This window comes from Apis laboriosa, unplaced genomic scaffold (genome assembly GCF_014066325.1).
Source record: "Apis laboriosa isolate Shangri-la unplaced genomic scaffold, ASM1406632v1 scaffold5213_cov150, whole genome shotgun sequence".
NCBI classification, from domain to species: Eukaryota; Metazoa; Arthropoda; class Insecta; order Hymenoptera; family Apidae; genus Apis; species Apis laboriosa.
In genome coordinates, this window is record NW_025223582.1 from 458,357 (window position 1) to 486,345 (window position 27,989).

Here is a 27,989-nt window from a genome sequence, read left to right on the forward strand (position 1 = left end):
GAAGTCAAACGTTGCATCGTCACATGATGTTTTTACATAATATAGAAATATAGAAATAATGTTATATATTCTCCTTCTGCAGAAAAATTGAGTTATTTCTAGTACATTATATTCATATTCCGACTTATGACTTTAAAAATAATAAAAAAAAAAATTAATTGGGGAAAAAAATAACATTATAATTATAATTTTGACATTTATTTCATCAAAGTAATATAAGATATGTCAATATCATGTCATATGTAAAAGTTGAAATTACAACTTGAAATTACAACTTGTCAAAAAAAATATTGGACAATTTCGTAGTAATTTGTCGAAAAAAATATTCTTCAATCAATCGATAGAATATGAAGAGTCACTAAAATAAAACGTATATACGTCAATAAAAATATACAATTGTAATAAATAAAACATTTTTGTATTGACTTATATAATCACAATATTAAATATTATGACTTTTGTTATTGAAAAAATTAGATATTAAATTAGCATTAAATTTGCAACAATATTATAACAATGAAAATCATATGAAACTTTACTATTATGTGAAAACTTATGTTTATGATTTATAACATACGCATTTTAGTTTTTAAAAAAATAATAAGAATAGTATGTGTAGAAAAAAATTATTTGTTTATAATTATTAATTATAAAATGAAATAGTTTTTGTAAATTTATTTTTTATTCTATTATGATTTATTAATAAATTATTTTTTTATAATGCAATTACAAATTAATATGTTAATATATTTGTATCATTATAAATAATTATTTAAAAATTATTTACAAATAAATATATAATTTTACTTGTACGTAATTGCTTGTAACAATAGTATCTAATTCACCATTTTAAAATATTTTAAAATATTTTGTCCACAAGTAACATCACATTTTATCTTTACTTCAACTTTATTTCACTCATAGATTTTTATACATAAGTCATATTTATATATATATATATGATCTAAAGATTCATTGTTCATAGTAGTGCATTTTTATTAAAGATTGTTTTTAAATCAAAATTTAAGATTAAATTAATAAATTAGAAAAATATTTTTCTTAAATTAAATATTGTTATTAATAGCATTATAAAATATTATTTAATGAGTTTTTCAATTTTCAATGACAAATATTATAACTTTCAGAAACTAAAAGTTCCTAGAATAATTAATAATCTATATTATTCAGATGAGAAGCCATTGACGAAAGTTACGTATTGAAAGACTACGTACTTTTAATACACTATAAATTATTTTTATTATATCTTTGAAATGGCTGCAATTAGTTTATTAAATCCCAAAGCTGAATTTGCTAGAGCCGCTCAAGCATTGGCCGTTAATATATCTGCCGCAAAAGGAATTCAGGATGTAATGAAAACGAATCTTGGACCGAAAGGCACCATGAAGATGTACGTATATTAATGTTCACGTGTAAATTTAACAATTGTTTAAGTTATTTAATTATTAAAATTACTTTATTTAACTTATGTAAGTTATTAACTTATATAAAATTAAACACACAAAAAATTAAATAAGATATATAAAATTATAAAAAAATTTTATATTTATTATTTTATATAACAATTATATACATATGAAAAATTATATAGATTTATATATTATTAAGTAAGAGTGATTTTTCTGTAAAATATTGATAATTATGAAATATAAAAATTCTCAATTTACAAATCAATTTATACTTATATAAAATGTTTTATATAGAAAGTTAGAATATTTTAAAATTATAAAATATTTTCATCAGTTCCAAAAATTTAATACAAATCTTTTTCTTTTCTTTAAATTTGCATTATTTCTCTTTTTTTCTCTTTTTATCTTTATCTCTTGGATTTTTATGATATCTTTATTTTAGATTTTTATTTATTTCAAGTAAAATCTGTAATTTAATATATCTGAAATAATATATGAACATACATTTATTAATCGTATCTTTAATATATATTTTTTATTGTAATATATATTTAAAATCTCAATTTCTGTTCAAAATATTGATATAATTTTGATTTTATTTTTTTAAGGCTTGTTTCTGGTGCAGGTGATATTAAAATCACAAAAGATGGAAATGTATTATTACATGAAATGCAAATTCAACATCCAACAGCTTCTTTAATTGCTAAAGCATCTACTGCTCAAGATGATATTACTGGAGATGGTACAACTAGTACTGTTTTGATTATTGCAGAACTTTTAAAACAAGCTGATATTTATATTTCTGAAGGTCTTCATCCTAGAGTGCTTACAGAAGGTTTTGAATTAGCTAGAATCAAAACTTTAGAAGTATTAGACTCTCTGAAAATACCAATTGAGCCTTCAAAAGAAAACTTAATGAATGTTGCTAGAACATCACTTAGAACTAAGATTCATCCATCTATAGCTGATAAATTGACAGAAATATGTGTGGATGCAGTTTTGGCTATTAGACAAAAAGATCAGGAAATCGATTTACACATGATTGAATTAATGGAAATGCAACATAGAACTGCAGCAGATACTAGTTTGATTCTTGGTATTGTAACTGATCATGGATCTAGACATCCAGATATGCCTAAAAGAGTAGAAAATGCTTACATATTGACTTGTAATGTTAGTTTAGAATATGAAAAGAGTGAGGTAAATGAATTAATTTAAAAGAAAGATTTATCATATTTATATTATAAATATATATATTTATAATATATATATTTATATATATTCAAATAATAAAATAATATTTATATATTATAAAGGTAAACAGTGGATTCTTTTACAAAACTGCTGAAGAACGAGAGAAATTAGTTGCTGCTGAGCGTGAATTTATTGATAATCGAGTAAAAAAAATAATTGAATTAAAAAAGAAATTATGTGATGGAACGGATAAATCATTCGTCGTTATAAATCAAAAAGGCATTGATCCACCATCTTTGGATATGCTTGCTCGAGAAAACATTTTAGCTTTGCGTAGAGCAAAACGTAGAAATATGGAACGTTTAGCACTGGCTTGTGGTGGAACAGCTATGAATTCTTTTGATGATATAAAGGAAGAACATTTAGGATGGGCTGGACTTGTATATGAACATGTATTGGTAAATATTTTTTATAATTTTGATATAATGCATAGTAATTATTTTGTTAATAATAATATTATTTAGCAAAATAAAAAACATTTTTTTATTTTTTATATTTTTATAGGGAGAGACAAAATATACATTTATTGAAGAATGCAAGAAACCAAATTCTGTAACAATTCTATTGAAGGTAAAATTGTAAATAAATTAAATTAGTGAGTTCTTTTTTCATTTTTAACATAAGAAATTTTTAGGGACCAAATAAATATACTTTGGAACAATTAAAAGATGCTGTAAGAGATGGTCTAAGAGCTATTAAAAATGCTATTGATGATTGTGCTGTTATTCCTGGGGCTGGTGCTTTTGAAGTAGCTGCTAGTGAAACACTCCACCAATATAAAGAAAAAGTAAAAGGAAAACAACGTTTGGGTGTACAAGCTTATGCGGAAGCTATACTCATCATTCCAAAAACTCTTGGTAAAAATTTTTTGAATTAATTTTATTGTTACTTTATATAACTTATTAAAGTTCGTTTATTTTAATATTCATAATAATCATCATTTAGCTGTAAACAGTGGATTTGATGCACAAGATACAATTGTTAAATTATTAGAAGAAAGATCTGCATTGGGTGAAGCAGTAGGATTAGATATTTCTACAGATGAAGCATTAAAACCCACGGATGCTGGTATTTATGATAATTACAATGTGAAAAAGCAAATTATTAATTCATGGTAAGCATACTTATAAAATTCTATTTAGATTAAAATGGAATTTACTATAACAATTTATTATTATATTTTTTCTGAAATATGCATTTAATTTTTATTTATAGCACGATCATCGCCAGTAATCTTCTTTTAGTAGATGAAATTATGAGAGCAGGATTATCTTCTTTAAAAGGTTAAATTAAAACAAATTTTTCATGATTTTCATGATTTAAAGTTCTTTCATTTAATTTAAATTTTATATAAGCTCGATTTTTATGAATCTGCGTAATTTTTGAATTTATTTGCTTTGAATAACAAAAGAATTGCTCAGCATAAAAAACAAAAGTACTTTAAATAGAAGAAATACAGTACTTTTATAACATTTAAAAATGATAAAAATATTTATTCTTGAACTTTTTATTATTTACTAAAATGTATAATTCCAGATTACAAGATATTCATTTCGATTTATTGTAATGATTAATGATATAATAAAAAAAAATTAATTGTATAAATATTATTTTCTTAATTTTAAATTTTAAGTAATTGTGTTATAAAAAATATAAAATAGAAATGATGACCACTATTATTATAAAAATCAAAAATATTTATGAAATTTTATATTTACAATTTTACAATATTTACAGTATTTTTCTTATAACTACTTACAGGACATTCAGTCTTGTTTTTTTATTTTACGTTCGATATTAAAAAAGATTGATTTTAAAAATATTAAGCAAAAACCTATGTGCAAAATATTATAAATGTATTTTATATACATGGTTTTTGTTCGAGATAATATATTAAATAAGATATAATTATTAACATATAAAATTCTTACTTATCGATACTTTCATAAAAAAAAATTATAACTTTTAAATCTTACAAAATAAATTTGTAAATAAATATTGTGTTATTATTTATATAATTGATAATTATTTTCAATATCGATAAATATAAAATTTCAAATGTTAAATTTATTTCATTGATTTCTCACACATATCATTTTTATAAAATTATTTTTAACTTTACTATACTACTTACTCTTGAGTTGAGATAATTAATATTTTTTATAAACAATTTAACAAACGTTTCAAATTAATGAAACATAGAAATTATTCGATATTAAATATAAGTACTTAAAAATAACATTACATATTATAACAATACTATTTGTAGAAAAAAAAAATGTTTACACAAAAGATTTTTCAAAATAAATCAATTTAATAATTTATCTTTTCGAATTATTTAACTAATGAATATTAATATATTTTTATTTATAATTTTTCATTTTGATTTTTAGGATAATTTTTTATCAGTATTACATTACACGTTATTATTTATAAAAAAAAAACGAACATGTTTATATTGAGAAATTTTACATATTTCAAAATAAATTAATTTAATAATTCATTTTTTTGAATTATCTAAAATTTTTTCTGATTTCAATATATTTTTAATATTATAATTTTGCATTTTAATTTTTAGGATAATTTTTCATAAAATCAATAGCATGGCACAATTTATCTTCTTAGTTAACAAATTTTTATAATTTTTTTTAGAATTAGAAATATATATGCAGAGTTTATATACTCTCTGAGTATATGTATGTAGTATAGTGTGTATATATACATTACATTGATATACAGTGCTGACAATAAATTGATATTATATTAATTGAATATAATCATTATTATTATATTTAAGTATGAAAAATTTTCTTTTTTTTTTTATCTAAATTCAATCGTCCAGTAAGGTTATTTATAAAAGGACAACATAATATTACATTAAATATAAATATAGTAATGCAGGTTTAACTAATGTGAAATTATCATTAATTTTTGAGATTACCACAAGAGAGCATGTATGTTATCTTCTTTTTATTTTACTCGTATGTGATGCTTGTTATTTCAATCTAACATCAATAAAACATGCATTACTGTATTTTTCTTTTATATTTCAGAATTTCTAAATGTACACTAACAACGAGTAAAAGTTCAAAATATATAATTATAGAACAATCAACTTTGTATTATACATTTCTCACCTCATAACATGCGATGAGAAAATAATGAATTTTATAGAAATCCATTATCATAATGTTTGCTAAATGTCACAGAAAAGCATATTAATATCGTGAAAATTACTTTGGTTATTAGTGATCATTTTAACAATAATGATCATATAATAAATATTTATACATCATATATTAAACAGCTCGTTAGAATGGGAAATAATATTTCCTTCTATATTTCCATTCGTTATTTCAATTTCTTAAATGTTGCAATATTTTTAATATCATTCTTGAGATCTTTTAATATTATCTTCGGATCGATGTTAATTAACTGTGCAAGAGTAGTACAGTTTACTTTCATACGATGTCCACCAACTACCATATATGTATTCAATTTGGCTAAATTAATAGGGCTTCTAGGAACACCATAATAGGAAAATTGTTTGTTTTTCATTTCTTGTTCTTTATTATGTATTTTATGATTAGCAAGGTATCTCGAATGTGGATTAGTAGATTTTCTAGCTACTGCCTTTATTCTATAAGGAATAATATTTGATCGAAATGCACTTTTAGTTGTAGACTTCTTAGCTACTGCGTGAATTTTTGGCGGTGATTCTATTGAAATTTCATTTTTATCAGCACTTTGTCCGGATTTTTGCCATTTGACTTTAACCATAACTTTCTCAAGTAAAGTCTCGTAATTCTGTATACTTTCTATTTTCAATTCCATATCAGGATGTTCTTCGGTATTATGTGTAGAAACTTCAGAAGGACAACTAAAAGTTTTATCACAATATTTACATTTAAATAGATTTATATGTTTTGACACATGGTTTTTCATTACATTAATAAATGTTGTGGTGAATGAACATTCCGGGCAAACATATCCCCGAGATATTTTAGTTTTTTCTTGTTTTTTAAAATTTAATGGTAAGTGAGAATGGAACATACTATGATGTGTTTTCATTTTAACTTCGGAATCACATAATTCATTACACCACTGACAAATCCAACCTTCTTGCTTTAATCCAGAAGCTTCGATTTCTTGTATATCACTATTATGCGATTGCTGTAAGTATAATTCATAAGAACTTTCCGTTTGAGTTTTCGAGCATTGAGCTTTAATGAGCGATTTTTCCGAAGATACGTGCATTTCTTTGTATCTAAATGGATAATTCGATTTCATTTTTGTAGAATCATTTTGTAATGAATCATTATGCATCATATTCCAATGATTCTGAACTGTATTCAAAGATTTACTACGAAAAGAACAATAGAAACAATAGTAAATAGAATCTTCTTCCCTGATGTCAGAGACTTCCTCCTCTATATCATTGTTATAATCATCATTAATAACTTTCTTATTGAGTTCAATTTCTGTGGATTCACTAGATGATTCAGATGGTGATATATCTTCAACTTTAAATGGTGAAAATGGATGATTAATTTCCCAATGTTCCCAGACTTCTGAGTTTGTTGCTGCAGTGAAAGTACAATAAGAACATTTCAAAGTATTTTTCGTTGCATGTATCCTCATATGTATTTTTAGACCAGTCATATTCATGGCGGTGAAGTTACAGATATTGCATTTTTCTTGAGGTTCAATTTGACATTGATTATCGCTTTTTTCCACAACTTCTTCTCCGCTAATTTTTCTCTTTCGTTTTCTATATCTCTTTGGAAACACGATTCCATATTCCTGTTGCCAAAATTCTTCTGGTAATTCCGGTTCACCTGCTGCTGGATTTTCAACTATTTTCTCAAGACAACCAGGATGTTTAGAACGAATATGTTGACGCATTAAACCCTCCGAATTCGTGCTACGATCACAATAAGGGCAAATAAATCCAAGTCGTTTTAAATGTGTCAATTGTATATGTAATTTAAAACCACGCCATCGGAAAAATGTCATTTTGCAATGTTTACAAGTAAATGGTTTTTCTTGTTCTTCTTCTGGTCCAACTATATTAAAAATTGAATTTTAGTATTATAATTTTAAAATAATATAAAATTTGTTGCATTATTTTAATTTATTTTATTAAAGATATTTACCTTTTTCAACATCCATAGTCTTCACAGTTTTTTCTTTCATGGATATACTATCTTTCTTTATATCAATAGAACTATCTTTATTACATTCATCTTGAACTTCTAAATTAATTTGTGTAATTTCTTTTTTATTATCTTGTTTATTAAAAGATTTATCAGTAACATTTGTAGTTTTTAGAGTTTTTGTAACAGTATTTTGAGTAACTTTTGTGAAACATGTTTTTGAATCATTTCCAATTGTAATTGCAGAATTTTCTACATTATTTGTGTTTTGTTTGGTTAATAACCCTTTTATCATTAGTGTTTGTCTCTTCAATAATGTACCAACCTGAATGTTAAAACATTAATTGTTTTATTAAAAATGATAATGCAATAAATGTTTTATTGCATTTAAAATATTTAAAACATATATAAAGATTATATTAAAATATATATAAAGATTAAATTACCCATTCTTCAATATCATCATCTGGTGATAATGGCTCATGATTAGGACGTTCTCCATTATGATGTTTAGTAAAGTGTTTCAATAGAGCATTACGATTTACGGATAAATATCCACATTCCTTACAGTGCCATCTATAATATTTTAATATCATTAAATGAATATCATTAAATGAACGAAAATATTCTACAATAATGATATAAATTCACAAAAATACTTGCCTAGCATAATTTAATTCTCTGTAGAGATGATCTCTCATATCATGTTTATATTTTGTTTTAAACTGCGTACATAAAGTACAGACATACATATTCCCATCTGCTTTTCCATAAGGACCAAATCTTCCAATATCGCATTCATTGATATCATTATCTTCAATTGATTTAGATTTCGTTTCTTTGGACTTATCTACCATATTAGAAATATTACTTGCATTTTCCATTTCTGTTGATACTTTATCACAAGACAATGATCGCTTAGATTTTTCTTTTGTTTGCTTTGTGCCATCTAAAGAACCAGATTTTCCTGGTTTTATTTTAGCTGGTTTAGTACTTGATAATTCTGCATCACTTTTCCGTTTTCCTATTTTTAAAGAAGATTCTGTTGATATTTCATCTTCTTCTTCAAGAAGAATTCCGCGAATATGTCTAATTCGAGGCATATCTCTTCTCCAAAGAGGAGTAGTGTCAAAAGGTTCTTCTTGTCCACTTTGTTCTATATTATCTGTATTTTTTTTATTTATACCTTTTATTCGTTGATATATTAAAATGTAATCAACATTTGAGTCACTAGAATGTTTGCTGGTAACATGTTGTTCAAACATAATTTTGCCACCAGTTTTAAAAGAACATGAATTACATTTGTATTGACATTTTTCATCATGTGTAATAGATGTATGATTAACCATATCTGCTTTATACACACATTTATAATCACATATGTTGCACTTCCAATGATTTCCATCTGGATCTGGTATTTCTTCTTCTATCTCTTCTTGAATAGATTGTTGACTGTTCTCTGTGTTTTCTAATTCTCTAATTACTTTTACAAAAGGTCTTTTTTCAGGATGTTTATCGGAAAGATGTCTCTCTACAACGTGCCTGGTAAATAATTTATTACTATTAAAAAGCATAGAAAATGAACTATGAAAAGTAAAAATTTATTTAAACATTCGACAAACAATATGAAAAATAAAATATAAAATTAAAAACTAATATTAAAAAATATTTTACAAAAGTTTTGAAATTTTGAATGAAAATAAAAATTTTTGATACATTATCAAAAGGACATTATTTGATATATTTAGAATTTTTGTAATTTTAATTTTAATTTTAGTTTTTTTAAATTTTTTAAATTTTTAATATTTTTAATCAATATAAATTATTAATTTCCTTCTAATGTCCTTCAAAATTATTAAATTTTTATTTGAAACATTTTTCAACATAATCAATAATTTCAAAAATATTTCAGTTTCAAATTTTAGATTTTATATATATATTTTAATAATGTTTATTTTATATGCTTGTCAAATGTTCAAAAAATATATCTTTTTTAAATTCGTGCTTAAAATTTGTAAGTTATAAAGTGCATTGTAAACCAAATGTGAGGCATAAATATCATTATACCTATGATAATGATGATGATTGCAATGAGAACATTTATAAAGTCTGGTATCGTGCATTTTCAAATGAACACCCATTTTATCAATCGCTATATTTAATGCTTCTTGACCTGGTGGTAGTTGTGGACAATGAGGACATCGAAAATATAGTTCCTCAGAATGCAAAGCCTTTAAATGACATCTTAACATTGCTTCATCGACTGTTAAATAATTGCATTCAGCTACACCACATACATATCTATTATAAAAAAACATTACCATTTTTTATATCTTTTTCAATTCATTTTTAAAATTTCCGAATTTGATAAAAAAAACATTTAACGCTTTTACATATCATAAAATCACTCTCATTCTTACAAAAATATATTATTATTATAACATATTATTCATATTATTATGACATGATTTTAAAAAAAATTATTTCGTACCTCTTATGCTCCGGTATAAATTTTGGAATAAATTCGTCATCGTTATTTTTATTACTTTCCTTTGGTTTTCCTCCCATTCGGCCATTTTGATGGGAACTACTTGCTAAATTCACCATTTTATCGAACATCCGTTCCTTTTTATCTAAGCAAGGTACAGGATTAACAGGACCACTTTCTGGCACACTTTCATCTTTTGCATGCAATCGCAAGTGTCTAATAATGTTCGTACGAACTTTTGTTGTATAAGGACACATTGCACATTGCACTTCCCGATTGTAAATAGCTTGAAGTGGCAGAGATTCTATTTCATCAGGACCAAAAGTAAATTTTTCAATATCTGTTGTTATCTTCTCAATATCTTTTTCAGTTGATTTTGTATTAGTAGTTTTACGTTTCTTCCCTTTACGTTCTCCACTTTGACGCTATAGAAAAATAGATAAAATATTTATATACGCAAAACTTCATATATTTACTAAATATTGTAAAGTATTACTTACAATAGGTTGCACAATAAATAATCCATCTACGGATGGATTCTTTGGATCAGCTGGAACTAACTTACTATAAGTATATTTATGTTTCATTTTCATGTGTGCCATTGCTTGATAACCCACTGTACATCTCATTTTGCACAATGAACAACCAAATCGTTTTAATCCGTGTGATTTTAAATGTTCTAATAAAAATCCAATTTTTAAAAAACGTTTTTTACAATGAGCACATGTTAAATTTTTATTTTCATTCCCTAAAGAACATTCTTTTACATGTATTCTTAATTGTGCCGCGGTTTGCGCACCATAATCACACGTCTCGTAACCACACTTATATAGTTTCATTCCTGAAAAACCAGTATCCTTAATATCATCCAAAGTCAGCGGTTTATCAGTTTTTATGATATTATTAGAATTTTCGTTAGTGTTTATATCTTTGACATCGCTACGCAATTGTTCTTTTATATTATTTTCTGGATTCATTTTTACTTTTTCATTTGTATCAATGCTATCTTTTTTATTTAATTCGGATTTTATATTTTTTGCCGGAATTTCCGTATCGTCAACATCTACTATTTCAATATCACTATCTTCCATCTTATTTTTGTTAATAGTCAAATTATCAATTATAGATATGTTAGTAGAATGAGTGTTAATTTTTTTTAGAAAATCAGGATTGTCCAGTAAATTGATATTTATAAATTCATCATTGCAATCAAATGTTCCTTCACTGCGTTCAATTGGTTCAACACTTTTATCAGATAGAGCACTTTTTTTTTTAGATTTATTTAATAAACTTTTATCCGTTGATTCTCTATTAGAAACTGATGTTACAGAAACATCAGAATCATTTATTAAATTTCCAAACATTTTATTTATTGCACTATCATTTAAACCTTCATTTTTTGGTTTTTCATTTTGTAACAAATTTGATGAAAAATTGATGGAACTATTTGAATTATTGCTAGTTCCAAATATACTAGATGTTGATTTATTTAATACATTATTTTCATCTTTATTCAACATAATTACATCTTTAGACAATTGAGAACAAAGTATCTTATGAGATGGAGATGTACTAACAACATTTATCACATCTTTATTGTCTTTTCCATCGTTTTCCACGTCAATTATTTCTCCTGTGATTTTAAAAGTATCATCTAATGTTCTTATAATTAATTGATCTATTACATCTTTATTTCGTACTGGCTGAAATAAAATAATAATTATAAAAAATATATATTACTTATAATTTGTTATTGATTCGATAATTCATTAATAATATCTTATCATAATATCTGACCTGAGGAGGAAGAGATCTTTCAAGAACTTGTGGTAACCGATCGCAATGAAATGTACTAAGATGACTATGCATTTCAGTAAAATAATCCGAACCATGCAAACAATACAAGCATTGGTATTTATAAAATCCGTGAATTTTATAATGCTATAAATATAATTTCATAAAAATAAGTTTAAAAATTAAGCAATTGTTAAGAAAGAAATAACTTAATAAATAATGTTACCGCAAGTAGCTGATCTATTTTCATAAATGTAACACGACACACATGACACTTATAAGTAGAAAGATTTGCACCGTGTTTATTTTTCAAGTGCGCCATAAAAGATTCAGGAACAAAGAAAAATTTTCCGCAATCTATAAATATATTTTTAACTTCATTACATATTCAAATAAAATTTAAATTTCAATTATTTAAATTTCATTCAAAATGAAAAATAATATAAAAATCATACCATGTTGACAAACATAAGGAAATACATTCTCATGTCGATTAAGTTCTTCTTTTAAAGGTATTTCTTTCATAAGTTTACCAAGTAAAATACCATGATGTCCACGATGAGCTATTGCCTATAAATAAGACAAATGATAAAAACAAAAATTAAATTATTATAAAATAATTTAATTTTCGCTATACCTGATGTATTTGCACATAAGAAGGAACAACAGCTCTATAAAAGCAATAAATACATTGATAACGACAATGCGCGTGTTTTTCATCGATATGTATTTTCATTTGATTCCAATCCTCCAATATCATGTGACAATAGGCACATTTCTGGTAATCAAATGGTGGTGATAACTTTTTTTTCTCTGCCTCACTTGCATGTTGAAGATAATGTTGATGATATTGTGCTAATATATCAGTAGTAAAGCGACAAGCCATACATTTATACAAATGAATCAATTTTGTAGCCTTTAACATTGTATTGTATGCATCTGCAGATTTTAATTTAATTGCTGTAGGTGGAGGTACAGGTTCTTTTGGTTTTAAAATAGTTGGAGTTCGAACGACTTTCAAAATTTTATAGTTTAAATTTGAAGATTGTGGCGACCCAGCAACACTCACAGTTCGTGTATTCATTGGAGTCATTATTGAATTCTTATTTGTAGAAATAGGAAAAGATAATTTATTGTCTACTTGAATAATTTTTGACTTTGGAGCAATTGGAATGAAATTGGTTGTAAGTTGCGTGGTAGTTACAGAAACTGGAGAAGGAGAAATACTTTTTACTGGAATCAATTTTACTGTTTCTGGTGTAGATTGCACTACTGTTTGAATATTTTTTGTTAATGGTTGTGTAATAGTCACGGTATTAAGTCTTTTTAAAATTAAAGGCGAATTAGATTTTTTTAGTAAAGATACACCTTTACTTTTTATAGGAGATGTTTCAACTGCTTTCCTTATGTCATGTACCTATAAAAATAATATAATAATATATAATAACAATTTGAAGTGAAAAATTTTAAAAATTCATATCTTATCACTTACAATAGGACTTTCGGCACCATCGTTATCAGCTCTCGGCGCAAGACTAACTACATTTTCGATTTTCAAAAAAGAACATTCTTCATCCATATCTGATTTTAATACGGAATCCATTTTATCTGGAGTTGGTTGATTTACATCTATTTGATAAAATATTTTTTATATAATGACAAAAAATAATTCATATAATTATATTATTTATACATATATAAATATATACATACTGTTTTTCGATAATGATACATCTTGAAAGTCAAGAGACTGTATGGGTACAGACAACATATCTCCACTAAGACGTCTCAATCGGATGAAATTTTTAGGTGGATTACTATCATCGTGTAATTCATGTGATATCTCATGGAATCTATTTTCTTTTTTTCCAATAAATTTCTTAATACTTGATATCGGAACAACGTCTGGTGGTTTAGGAATAGAAGGAGAAGTTCTTTTAGATTCCTTAGGTTTAGAAGAATCAGTTTTAGAACAATTTTCTTCTTTACATTTTTCAAGTGGTTTTGCAGCTTGGAGTTGAGCAGCAAGTCTCTGAATAGTGGTGAGCATTGGATCTTTCGAAGATGCATTAATATTTGAAGTTTCTTTCAAAATGACATTAACATCTGTTGGCAGTTCACTATCTGATTGTTCACTACTGGAATCAGAATCGTAAATAGGAGCAGTATCTTTCGTATTTTCGTTATCACTGATTTCTACATCACTTTCACCATCCTTTCTCTGATCCAATGTTATCAAAGGATCTTTAATCTTTGAATTTGTTGGATCTTTTTCAGATTTAGAATCACAGTCTATGGTAGATAGTTGCGTTTGTATACAATCATTAGATTTTATATCATTTGAAGTTTCTTCAGATAACTTATTCTCTGTATTTATTACAGATGAAACTTCAGGATTTTGAGGTAAATTAGCAATATTATTTTTAGATAATGAAATCGTAGAATTAATTGGATTTTTATTTGGAGAATTGATATTATTTGATATTATATTAGAATCAATTTCATTATTTGCTATATTAGTCTTCATTTTATCTTTTAATTTATCTATAATGGATAAACCTTTTTTGGATGCATCTTTTTGTAATCTAATACCAATATTTTGAATAATTTCTTGCATTTTTCTTTTCCGTTCTAATTGAATTTCTACTTCTTTTTTTTCTAATTCTGGTGGACAAACGAACACGCTCAAATTTCCTGATGGCAAACTAGAATCTATATCTGCTTGTGAAGATTTCTTTTCATTATTAGTAGCTTGTAATTCAGAACAATTATTTTGTGATTTAACTTCAAGTATATCTTTAACTTTATTAATCTCATTTTCAGAAGTTTTATTATTCTTTATTATTCTTATTTCAGTCACATCATCATCATTCTGTTCAACAGAAGTTGCTATATTGTTTATCATATTATTTATTCCTTCTGCTTTTACTGAATTTGCTTGAATTGTTTCTAATTTTACTTTAGGTTCTTCTTCAACAGATTCTAATGACATATTTATCATAATAATCTTAACACTCAAATCATTCTTATGCCACAGATCAACATGTTCCTCTACATTGGATTTCTTTAATTGAACATAATTACAATATGAGCATAAATAACCATAAATACGATTTTCATTAGGTACTTCATCCTCAGTTATTGCTTCAGCAAAAGTATCCTTAAATTTTCGACATACTTTATAATAATGAGTCCTCATGGAAGATTTAGCTACTGCCTGATAAGGGCAACTGTTACATCGAAATCTGTATTCACCTGTATGTGTTGTACAATGTTCATAAAATGCTTCCATTGCAACTTTAACAGCACCTTCAATAAACAAGGAGCAAAATCTACAACGAAATTTACAAACTTCTTCTGTAAGAAGTTCTTTTGATATATTTTCTATATTACTATTATTTGCGTCTTGAATAGCTAACAAAGCATCTGAAACTTTTAATCTAGAAATCAGAATTTCTTTTCCAGGATGGCTCAATTTATAATGATGAACAATATTTTTTCCCATAAAAAAACAAAGCAAGCATTTATATCTTTCTTGTCCTGTCCAAACATAATCAATTAATTTTTTTATATCCAAATCAGAAAATGATTTTTCTTCCTCATTTTTATTTTTAACCACATTTTTTGTAATATTAATGAGAGGCTTTTCTATAACTTTTTCTTCTTTAACTTCCGATAATTCTTCAGTAAAATCAATTTTAGATAAAGATTTTTTTTTCTCTATGAAATCAGATGTTAACAGTTCTGTTTTTTGATCTTTTGAATTTTCTTGACAAATTGAAGTATCTTTAATATTATCTTCAAAAGTTTGATTTGTCTGATTATTGGATGAATTAGTATCTTTATTTATTGTATTTTCTGAAACTGAAATATCCATTTTAATGGAAGTATCCATTTCACAATCACCTTTAGGAGAAGAAGTTATAAGAGTTTTCTTTCTCCTCTTTTTAGACAAAATACCCATCTGCCACTTTTTCTTCTTCTTTTTTATTGAACATTTTTTAGTATTTGTTTCAGTTGGTACTTGATCATTAATATCATCGTCTACATCTGCATCGCTTCCTTTATCTGCTACTGATGAATCTTTATCTACTTCGCTTCCTTTATCTGCTATTGATGAGTCTTTATCTACTTCATTTTTTACAGATACTAATCCCACTAAAATATTGCTTAATAATTTTTCGTTGCTATTGATTTCTATTCTAGTTGTATTATTATCTGTTTTTTTCCCAGAAATTATACTACTTGACATGGAAATATCGGAAGTAATACTTTCTTCATCTGTAAATTGAATATCATCTTTACTTTCATTCATCAATTCAGTTCCCTTTTTTCTTGTAGACTTTCTAAAAGAAATTTGATTAAATTTTTTTTTCTCTGTGGATTCTGTTGCCTCTGATTCAAGTTGTTTATCTGGATGAAGTGAGATATCTACAGCAGCTGCCAATTCAGACACATCTATTCCAAAACTCTCATCGGACGAGCTATCAAACATCATTTTAGAGCATTCTAACTTAGAAATATCTGTTTTCTCAACAATTACACGCGGTTCTTTTATCACTTCTTTATTAATAATACGTTTGCTTCGCCTTAATACTTCAGAGTCATTATTTACAATTTGATTAGAGTTTTGAACCAGTTCTGTTCTTAATGCCAATGGTTGATCTTCTTCACTGTCTGAACTATGATTATATTGTTTCGAACGCTGTCGAGTAATACGTTGCACTTCTTTCTTCAATTTCACTTTAGATTTATTTGATTCCTCTGATAAAACACGTGATTTTATAAATTTCTTTTGTTTCAAAGAAGCTCCCGATGTATCTTCTACATCAAGATCTATTTCTAAATCACGTTTATTCGATTCATCTTTTTTAGTAGTTGAAATATTCTGATTGGAAATATTCTGATTGGAAGTACTAGCAGCAGCATTATTTTGATTTTCTTTTTGTGTTCTACATAATCGATGACCAGTTGCTGCAACAACACCATCACTGATAAACATTTCCCTAATATCTTCTTGTAACATTTCCAAGGAATTTCTCCTTTTTGCTTTAACTTTTGGTATTTTATTAATAATTTCTTTATCTTCAATTAAATCTTCTTTAACATTCTCCTTAATTTCCTTAGAAATTTCTTGAATACTTGAAATACTTTCTTTTTTCTCAATACTTGTTTCGGAATTTGACTCTTTTTCTTCAACAATGCTTTGAATTTCTGATATAATTTCTTTTTGAGTAGTAGAATCTTTACCATCTAATTTTTTTTCTAGAAGATCTGAAGATTTAATTTCAAGAGACATTTTTTTATTGTTTTTATTTTTTTCTTGTTTCTGGTTATTTATATTTTGAATTTCTTTATTTGGAGTATTCAAAATACCAAGTCTTTCAGCAAGAGATTCTTCATCTGAACTGTCTGAAACTATTACTCGTCGTTTTTTTCTTATTTGAACTTTTTTTGTTTCAGAAGTATCATCTTTATCTGAACTACTACTCTCTGATTCTGATTCAATAATTTTCTTAATTTTCTTCAATTTCTTTGCTTGCAATACTTCACCCAACTTTTGCATGAATTTCGCCTGTTCAACAAATTTCTTTCCCTCTCCAAATTCAAAAGACTTTCTAATTAAAGCTTCTATCCATTCTTGAGTTACCTCGTCTTTTGATTTGGATCCTTCAGATTCTACTTCTTCTTTTTTAAGTTTTTCAATATTTCCAGATAATTTAGAAGAAGTAATAGTGATAGAATCTGACTCTGCAATATTTATATCACTTTTGTCTTCTACAGATTCTTTAGAAATATTATCTTCCTTCAATTCTTCTTTCTTGTCAGCAATGATATTATTTTCGTTCCAATTCTCAAGAGAAACTTTTCCATCACTGCTACTACTTACTTCTGCAGTAGTATCTTCCTTATCTTTTTTAATAATTTTATCATCTTGTTTTTCCAAAAGACATTCTTTAATTTCCTCAGAAACATGACTTGATGTAGGTGACTCAGAGGGCTCATTACGTTTTATTTTAGGAATTTTAAAATTCTGTAAACTATATCCTTGTGCAGACTTTGCTTTTGTATCAATAACTCCATATAAACTCTCTAGAGGTGATTGCATCTTATCTTTTGCCGTTTTCTCTTGCACTTGCTTATTATTTTCTACGTTTTCGATACGTTTATAACTGTCTGTTGGTTTTGAAGGTGATTTAGGTTTTTCTTTATTCTTTCTAAACGTTGATGCAATAAATGATGATGCCGCAGAACGTTTTCTAGGATCTCTTTCATTATAATTACTATCTTTACCTTTGGTAATGGAAAAATGCTTGTCTTTGGCCAATCGTGGATCTCTAGCTAAGGTACTATTATCCCTCGATTGGCCAGAACTCTGATTAATTACATTGTGATCTATGCGTACGCGTGGATCGCGATCAGATATATTTCTAGCATCCCTACTAAAACGATTACAATCCCAATCATTATGATTGTCCCTAGACCATTCAGGCCTGCGCGCATCGCGACTAAAATTATTCCTCGATTCTCCTCTATTTCTTTCATTATAATAAGTATTACGACCTCTACCTATACTACGATCTCTATCTCTATTCCAAGGACAAGGTGTACTAGGCCTTGGATATGATGGTCCTGAAGGACCTTCCGCGGGTCCTATCATACCACAAGGAACTTCATTTTCTGTTCTATAAGATACATCATTCGATCGATTAACTGGAGAATCCCATGGCTGTCTCTGATGAGAATATTCCATTCCTCTATCAAAAGATGGATCATAAGACCTATTTTCACCTTGAAAATTTCTGTATTGTGGTCCAACAGAAAATCTCGTAGGTGATATTAAAGGCTGTATAGTTGATACATTAGCAACATCAATATTAGGCATATCATCTGATCGAGGAATATGATTCAAATCTTGAGGTCTTGTGTTTGGGCTCATTAGAGGCCTGATACCAGTATTCATATTCGAAGAAAACTGATTAGGCCTCATCTGACTCTCATTCATTTGATGGGGATCCATATGAATGGATTCTCTGTTAGAACCTATATTCCACATTTCTTGGTGTGAAATACCGATTGCATGTTGATATGTTTGGGCAGGAGAATTAGACACACCGCTAAAATTAGAAGACGGTGGCCATTGATTGTTGCAAAAATCATTAGTATTAACAGATAGATGCATAGAGGGCCAATGTCCTTGGTTAGCTACTTGTCTATTAAAATATTCAGAACTCTCCATTCTGAATTCCGTGTCTATTCTAGATGGTACTAATTCAGGACCGATATTATTTTGACGTCTCTGATACAATATAGCATTCCTATCATCTGGCTTAATCGAACCGCCATGATGCATAGGAATCTGATTGGATATGTCGTCATCAGATCGACAATGCATATTATGTATATTAGTTTTGTCTTTATCATGATTCTGGTTGTCACGTGACTGACGAGAATGTCGTTCATAATTATCTGCGAAACGCAGTTCCGTTTTGGAACCAGGTGAAGATGATAAATTTCTGTTATCGATTAATGTACTTGTCGTAAAAGAACTTGATGTATGACTTAAATTATTTTGAGATGGTCCCTTAGTTTCATTGGATTTCAAAGCATCGACTTTCGTCATCGACGTAGAACTTGAACCACTAGGTAAACATTTTCTACTTGTTAACTTAACTATATGCTTATCTATTTCCTCCCAACGTCTCTCACTTTCACTGTCAATATCCTCTTGTGTTAACAAAAATGATTTGGATGCTTTTATATCCTTATTATTTCCACTTAATGTGTTTAATTCATGTTTTTCTTTTTTGAATTTTCCCGCATCATCTCTTAATCTATCACTCTTCTTTTCCATTTTATTGTCATCTTCTTCGTTCAGAAGTTCTGCCAAATCTTCCATAGATAATGGTGGTTCAGTAAAAACTGGAGGTGGTGAAAGTAATAATGGTGCTGAAGGTTTCGAAGTAGATTTAGAAATCGAATCTTTTGATTTTAATGATGAATTCTTACAGACTTTAGAAAATAGAATCTCTGAGTCTGGTGATTTCAATCTTGTATCAGATACATTTACCGGTGATTCTGATCTAGAGTCTGATGAAACTTGTTCCGTTAATCGATTCTTCTCCAATATAGATGATAACCTTCTAGAACCAGAAGAAATTTGTCGAGAAGAAGATATTGGCATAGATATAACTCTCCCATCATTCATTTTCTGAGGCAGATTATTTCCGACCATTTTAACTGAAATCGCATCATGATTGGAAGTAATAATCGTTTGCCAATTTTTATTTCTCGAAATTTCTCGATTCTCATTTTCTTCGAGCATCTCCCATTCAGTGAACGATACATCATCCGTGTTTTTGCACAAACCAAGCTGAGGAGAAAGAGTTAAATCGTTGCTTGTTCTCTCCGTAGGTATGATAATAGGAGCTTTTGTTGGTAAAGTTTCGATAGGATCAGGAGAAGCTGGTTTACTATCAGATTTATCATCAAAGTCAATGCTACGTTCTGTGGGAATTATTATCGGTTCCACTTGTGAACCTGAATCTGGACTAACTGGAGGACTCGGACTAGCCGGCGTCTCGTGAATTTCTCGATCTTCCATTACGTCTTCTATATGCTGAAATTTCGCATCTTCTGTATATTGAGATTTTGTGTCTTCTGTATATTGAGACTTTATCTCTTCAGGCATGCTGAAATGGGATTCATATCGATGTTTACAATATCTTTTAAATTTTTTTTTTACAACATTTTGTAAACAATATATCTTAACAATATATCTTTTGTAACAATATCATTTAAATTTACAGCGATATTTTTTTCTTAACAGTGATGTTTAAATTAAATTTTTTGAATTTGCAAAACTTAATAAATTAACATTAATTTCGTAAAAATAAATAATTTATTTTAAAAAATTTTGAAGATTGAAAGTGAATTGTTATGAAGAAAACATAATAAAACGATAGAATATTAAAAAAAGAAATCTTAAAATAGGATTAAAAAGGAGATAACTATATACATATACATGCATTGTAAAGAAAAGAATTTCATATCTACATTTTACGACAGAATAGACGAACGAAGAAGTTTTATAAATTAAATGCTTATATTTATATTGTCAAAAGTTTAATTCATTATATTTTTTTTAGGATTTTTAAAGATTATTTATAAATCTTAAAAATATGAAAAACTTTAACTGCTTTAAAAGATGCGTAGACTATAATATTTTAACGAATAAGATATATATATCTATAAACTAGTTTATATATCTATAAACTAATAAGAAACATATTGAAAATAATGATTAATAAAAACAAAAATTTAAAAAAAATCTAAAAAATTGCAATTATAAACAAAATGAATTTAATTTATGAACACCACTGCTTTACAAAATTAAATAAATTTAAATAATTCCATCGAATATATATAAACAGTTTAATTTTAATTTTAGAAATATGTTGTTATGTTATATATAACAAATAATAAATGATGAAATTCTTCTATAAACTCTTGTACAACGTTTATTCACTTACTTTGAAGATTGTGTAGAGTTAGCATCGTTTTTCTTGTGAGGAAAATGTAAACCAGGCGTATTTCCCTGAAACTCGTGTCAGATTAGAATGATTAAAATAACAAAGACAACACATGCACTACGGAAGCCTGAAAACATTCAAAAGTATAAACAACAGAAAATAAAGTGAAATTTAAAGCAACTATGTCTATCTACTAAAAAGATACTAATAGAAATTAATAGAAATTTAATAGAAATAATAATAAAAATTCACGTGAACTATTTGTTCTACGAACATCTATTATTAATATATTTACATCTATTTTACATAAGATTCCAACTATAAATAATTTCTACGAATAAATCCCAGAAATTTCGATTGTACTAATTTTATAAAAAAACCATACAAATGCTATTAGAAAAAACCAATATATATATAATGCATTTTAGATGCAACAGTTACAGTTCTATTAAAGCATTGTAATATAATATCTACAGTATTTTATGAAACGATATAAAAGAGCTGTTTCTTAAAATATTGCAACTTTATTTCTATTTTCTTAATTTTTCTTTTTTTTTAATTTTAAAAATATGTTAAATAAAAAGTTTAAATATAAAAAAATAAACATTTTTATATTCGTATATCATTTATGTATAGTTTTGATCCATAATAATCTTCTAATTAGAAATAATTTATTATCTTATCTTTTTTTTTGAAATTGCTTGCAAAATGAGAGATCGAGTGAGAGATCTATAAAAAGGAGAAACCATAAATTTTTACATTCATTCGGAATCATTTAATGATAGAAATGTCAGATTATTTTTTTCGTAACTTTAAATTTTTTTTTAAATAATATTGTTCAGAATTATTATTTTCTTCCCATATTATCCCATTTGAGAACGAAATCAAGCTAAATAATATATAGCTTCGACGGAATTATTTATTTTGGAGCAAAACTATATAATCATTGCTGAAAGAATTTTTCATAAACATTCTCGTTTATACGTTTCATTTGTGAATACAGATGGCCCTAGTTTAAAAGCACTAATTTTTTACGTAGAGAATGTGCATATATATTATATGTATTCTTACAATAAAATAAGTATATAAAATTAAATAGATAATTAATATAATTAAGCAAAATATAAGAAAAAGAAAATACGTATGTGATACATAATGGATTTAATGAAAATATTATGTAGATATAATTTATTGGTTTATTATTTATTAATATTATAATAATTCCGAAATTTATCAGAAGGAAAATTCATATATAATTTGAACCTTTTAATTGTTTAAGGGCCAGCTGCATAATACACACTAGTAATACAGAACAAAAAGCCAAATGCTACGCTTTGGTTCACTGAATTTTCAAACTGAATAATAATTTAATGATTTAATTATTATTAATAAATATATGTTCTTTAATAAAATATGGTAAAAAAAACTTTAAATAATTCAGTGTACCATGTAATGAAAGTTTGTTATAGCGATTAATATATCTACCTTTTCTACTCTGTTGTGTAACTTTTGCAGAACATCTTCACATCGCTGCAACGTCTCGATCTTCAGCCTATTTCATCGATAACATAATGTGATTAATTGTTTCACATTTTTTTTTCTACTTTTATACATAATTATGAAAGATATATTATACGATGATATATACAGTATGATAAAATATAATAAATTACCATATGAAAATAAGAAAAAATGTAAATTAATAAAAATAAAATTGAAAATTTGTAAATAAAATTTAAATAGCAAAAATGTAAAATTAATTTTTTGTTTCGTATTTTAATTTTTTTATTATGTCAATGCATTTAATATCATCAAATGTTATGATGACTAAAAGAAACTCTTTTATTTTATATATGTCTAAACATCTGCAAAACATACTTTCTTTTGCTGTTTGATAAGATCCCGTGTAGACTTTGCATTTTCTGCAGTTGTACTTCTCGCGATTTATCCTTAACGTTTTGCAATCGCTCTATCATCGCTTCCAAAAACGGAATGTATTTTTGCATTTCAGCAAATTTCTTATCATACTCGTCCATCTCGCTTGTCGTATATCGCTCACCTGTACCGAGAGAAGAAAATCTTTATACTTACAAATATCTCTCGATTATCAAACATTATATCATTTGTTTCTTCTATATTTTCTTACTAATTTTGATAATATTTTTTTCATGTTATTCTATGATTTCTTTTTATTTTTATTTCATTCTTCTATTTGTTTCAACAATCAAAATTATTCAAATTTAAAGTTTTATTAATAATTCGAAGATTTATATCGCTTAACACTGTAGTTAGCCGTCAAATTTAACTGTGAACAAACTAAGTTCTGATTTATTATATATTATGTATTTAACATATATTATACATATATATATTATATATTTAATATATATTTCAGTAATTCAAATTTTTATATTTTTAACAATTTAATAAAAAAAAATACATTTAAATAAAACATTATATAACATATTAACATAATAAATTATCAAAATATCATAACATATTTAAATAAAGATTAGTTTAACATGATCTTTTTTAATTTAATAAATATTTTTTAATAGAAATCGTTTGTGATAATTTTTAAATCATTAACTTTATCTAATTTCATTCATAGTATCTGTATTTTTTTAGCATTTTAAACTGATCCATTATATAACATTATACTTTCTTGTTACAAATTAATACTTATTCCGTATTAAACAAAAATAAGACCTCAAATTGAATAATGATAATTGAATAATTCATTTAGATTCATTTAGAATATTAATTTGATATTATTTTTTACACAATTAAAATATTATTTGTATTATCTCGAAATGTTATTCGCTATTATTTCTATTTAACTCGTTATTCATAACTCATTTACATATAATCAATAGAAATAATGAATGACAATTGTAAAATGCATATGTACATGTAAAGAAAGAAATATTATTATTCATATATATTATTTATTCTATATATATATTTATATATAAAAAATATTATTTATGTAAATATTATAACATATAAAATATAATACTAATCGATTAATTATCAAATTTAAATAATGGTGTTTAATTAACCGATCATCACATTACTTTAGTGATAATTAAACTCTCTGGAAATATAGTAATTTCAATATCATATATCAAATAGCTATTTCATATTAAATTATTTTACTTTTTGAATTTTTCTTTAAATATAAAATATTTTTTTACATAATTTATATAATCATCAATAATAAAGAAACACGTAATTATTTTTTCAATCGGAAAATTCTTTCATTTTTTTTTTTAATTTTATCAAAAATATTTTTTTTAGAAATTATGCAATATATAAGCATGTGAATAGAAAACGATTTACGATTAAAAAAATACATCATGAATTCTACAATTTTTACGCTTATTAACTGCAACGAACATGCGTATTAAGCACCTTGCACATTTTATCTTTTAAGTAAAAAAATTTCAAAATTCAAATATTTAATAATTAATGCTATTTTTTTATATAACACTATTTTTATATAATATTACTAATATTAAAAGTATTTAAATTATTAAGAAAAATATTTGAAAATTTGGTGACAAGAATCACAACTAAAAATAGTTGACGAATAAATGTATTGCACTTACATATTTTATTGAATTTTTCAAATATATGAGAAATATGAATCTATTCGAATTATTCATTGGAAATAAATTATACCGAAATGAAAAACTTAATCAGCTTATTTTCAAAGGAATAACTTCCTAGTAACGATTGTATGATAGAACTTATTTTAAATAATTATTAATATAGTTTGTACATACCGAATGATTTTTATGATTTTATGATTTTATTTTATCGTAAACTTGAACGCATATTTATGACGAACTTAACAGGACAAGAAAAAAGCATATCTAAGAAACGTTTCCCTCGTTACATTTTATCCAATATACGTAGTTTCATCATCTTGAGAAAGAGAGAGGAAGTAGATGGAAGCACAATCAAAAAGATTTGAAATCATAGATAGCAGTGCAGTAGCAAATATGGCGACCAAACGATATTATACAATATTGTTCAGTATAATTCTACCGAACTTAAAATTTTTAAAGATAAATTATTAAAGATTATAATAATATTTTATAATGATAAAATAATTAGAATAATAATTGGATAGAAATAATTTTACATGATTATAATAGATCGAAGATATTGCAAAGTGTTTCATTATATCGGTAACTTAATACATGATCGTATTTATGAAAATGGTTCTCAGAAGAATATGATTCTATACAAATATCTGATTGGATTTTATTATTTAAATATATATTAATATAATATTATATTCAATGAATATATATAATTATTACATATTACATATTATATATAAATTAGAAATAATATTAACGGAAATGCTTCTGCTTAGGAGAATATCACTAACAATGTCATTGTTACTATAGAATACTAGTGATAACTAGAAATACAATATTTGTATTTAAATGAAATAAATATATAAAAAGATATATGTAAGTTTTTTGATGTCCAATTAAATGTTTCCAATTATATAATGCAATTAAATAAGATAATATTTAAACAATAATTATAATAATTATAATATATAATATATAATATATCAAGTTATTATTAGATATATATAAGCAAAAATTAGTATATTTTTAAAATCTGTTATGGAAGATTATTTAAATACAGCTTATATATTTAAAATGATTTTTAATCAAATGAATTTTTTTATATTAAATTTTATATTTTTATAAAAATCTATATAACTTGAATGTCGAATGTTCTCATACACAAGATGTAGATAATTTACATTCGATCGTTCTCTTTCTCATTGCTTCTCTGTCTTTATTTTCTTTTTTTTCTCTTTCACTTTTCTTCGACATTAACTTCACAAATGACAAATTATACAATATATATTTTTGATTATAATTTTTTTTTATATAATTATTTTTTGCTTGAAAAACTTTTAATTTGTAAATATTAAAAATTTACTATTTAAATATTTTTTTATATAAAATACTTTGTATCATATGAAATAAAGAATATGACTGCATTCAATAATGGCCATATTATTTGTTAAAACAAAAAATGCAACAATTTTCCAAGAACCTTTTTCCATTCCACCAAGATTACGATTTATATATTTCTTAACATAAATAACAGATAAATATCCTATTTCTTACCAAAAAATAAATTTTTTTATCTACGACGACACACCTGATAAAACATTACACAGCAGAATATCGCCGTATGCATTGATCTTCTCTCGCCGTTTGCCCGATCCTGCGTCCTGAAATCTCGACACAGCAACTCAACCGAAGAAAGGTGTGAAATACTGAGATCCCGCCGTTAATGCACGTATACGTGCACGCACTGCATGGAATTGCTTAACTCTTTCACAATGTCGTAGTTACGTTGGAACTGACACTTTTTTTCAAGTTCTGCAGCGCGCTCTATAATTCTGCATCACAAGCTAGAGAACTATACTATTACGATGAATATTTAAGCATCAAAAGTACTGATTTGACATACCAAAAGTTTAATTATTCAATAAAACGTCACTTCCTATAATGCACGCACAAGACACATTTATCTTATGTCCACCTTTCGACATTCCTGAAAAAGTATATCCATGTCAATTTTCAGAATCGCATATACAAGTATCTCTAAATCGTCACTCTCCATATATATCTATTATTTAAATTATAATCACGATCCTGCTTTCAATAATTTCATATTAAATTATATTACAATTCTCTGAATACGAAGTTCATTTTAATTTATTTAAGTTTCCTAACACCGAAGTTTCCCGAAAGTTATTACACTTTGAAGTCCTACTACGAGACTTCGAATAAGCGCTGTTTTTCGGTCTTCAATAATGCGTGGTGGTTCATCATTCATTTCTGAATATATATATACACATCGCAAAGATGACAGCAGATATATGAACACGCAAATATTTTTCTATGTATCATAGATTAACGACATCATTACAAGAGAATTTTTTTTAAAATATAAAGAAAATTTCCTTAAAATATTAGAAAATATTCTTCTCTAGAAGATATTTCTTTATAATTTCAATCACACTATCTACAAAGAAACAAACGAAATGACAACCCTGAAGGGCGCACGATATACGTACAATGGCTGCCATTAATGGCTGCACTAAGCTAAATGATTTCACGTGGTTTTGTCAATACATATTCCGCCATATGTTACTTACCTTTTATCACGTCCACATATTTATGATAGAAATTTAATATCTATTTCTTTTCCTTTTCTTTCTTTAAGGAAATTATTGAACTAATGAAATAATACATTTAATAATTTTAATAAAACAATAAAGTTGATTTTA

At 25.8% G+C, this 27,989-nt stretch overlaps 2 protein-coding genes across 5 annotated transcripts; one reads left to right on the forward strand and one right to left on the reverse strand.

The window, feature by feature from the left end:
- Nucleotides 1–1,209: 1,209 nt before the first annotated feature.
- Nucleotides 1,210–4,217, forward strand: LOC122717489 (T-complex protein 1 subunit zeta). Its single transcript, XM_043941602.1, has 7 exons — nt 1,210–1,408; nt 2,036–2,627; nt 2,744–3,079; nt 3,186–3,251; nt 3,316–3,538; nt 3,627–3,795; nt 3,897–4,217. The coding sequence occupies exons 1-7, from the start codon at nt 1,272–1,274 to the stop codon at nt 3,967–3,969; spliced, it is 1,596 nt and encodes a 531-aa protein (XP_043797537.1). The 5' UTR covers nt 1,210–1,271; the 3' UTR covers nt 3,970–4,217.
- Nucleotides 4,218–5,260: 1,043 nt separating this feature from the next.
- On the reverse strand, nt 5,261–27,975 carry LOC122717524. 4 transcript variants are annotated; one of them, XM_043941689.1, is made up of 17 exons: nt 26,852–27,975; nt 23,531–23,711; nt 23,138–23,204; nt 21,653–21,723; nt 13,833–20,812; nt 13,612–13,748; nt 12,757–13,536; nt 12,575–12,689; nt 12,346–12,476; nt 12,123–12,266; nt 10,826–12,028; nt 10,329–10,750; nt 9,905–10,138; nt 8,501–9,379; nt 8,284–8,413; nt 7,838–8,162; nt 5,261–7,747 (listed from the first exon to the last, which is right to left on the reverse strand). In XM_043941689.1, exons 2-17 carry the CDS (start codon nt 23,686–23,688, stop codon nt 6,033–6,035), a joined length of 13,491 nt encoding a protein of 4,496 aa, XP_043797624.1. In that variant the 5' UTR covers nt 23,689–23,711; nt 26,852–27,975; the 3' UTR covers nt 5,261–6,032. The 4 variants fall into 4 exon arrangements, with proteins under 4 accessions (XP_043797624.1, XP_043797626.1, XP_043797623.1 ...); XM_043941691.1 differs by having other exon boundaries at nt 21,653–21,717; nt 26,818–27,975; XM_043941688.1 differs by having other exon boundaries at nt 26,818–27,975.
- Nucleotides 27,976–27,989: the final 14 nt, after the last annotated feature.

What these genes read in the sequence shown, in the direction of transcription:
- LOC122717489 (XM_043941602.1), top strand. Translation starts at nt 1,272, where the DNA reads ATGGCTGCAATTAGTTTATTAAATCCCAAAGCTGAATTTGCTAGAGCC. An exon ending in TTGTATATGAACATGTATTG is followed by an intron (nt 3,080 to 3,185) that starts GTAAATATTTTT and finishes ATATTTTTATAG; the next exon opens with GGAGAGACAAAATATACATT. An exon ending in CTGTAACAATTCTATTGAAG is followed by an intron (nt 3,252 to 3,315) that starts GTAAAATTGTAA and finishes AGAAATTTTTAG; the next exon opens with GGACCAAATAAATATACTTT.
- LOC122717524 (XM_043941689.1), bottom strand. Translation starts at nt 23,688, where the DNA reads ATGGACGAGTATGATAAGAAATTTGCTGAAATGCAAAAATACATTCCG. An exon ending in CTTATGTGCAAATACATCAG is followed by an intron (nt 12,690 to 12,756) that starts GTATAGCGAAAA and finishes TCTTATTTATAG; the next exon opens with GCAATAGCTCATCGTGGACA. An exon ending in AATCATCATCATTATCATAG is followed by an intron (nt 9,380 to 9,904) that starts GTATAATGATAT and finishes ATTATTTACCAG; the next exon opens with GCACGTTGTAGAGAGACATC.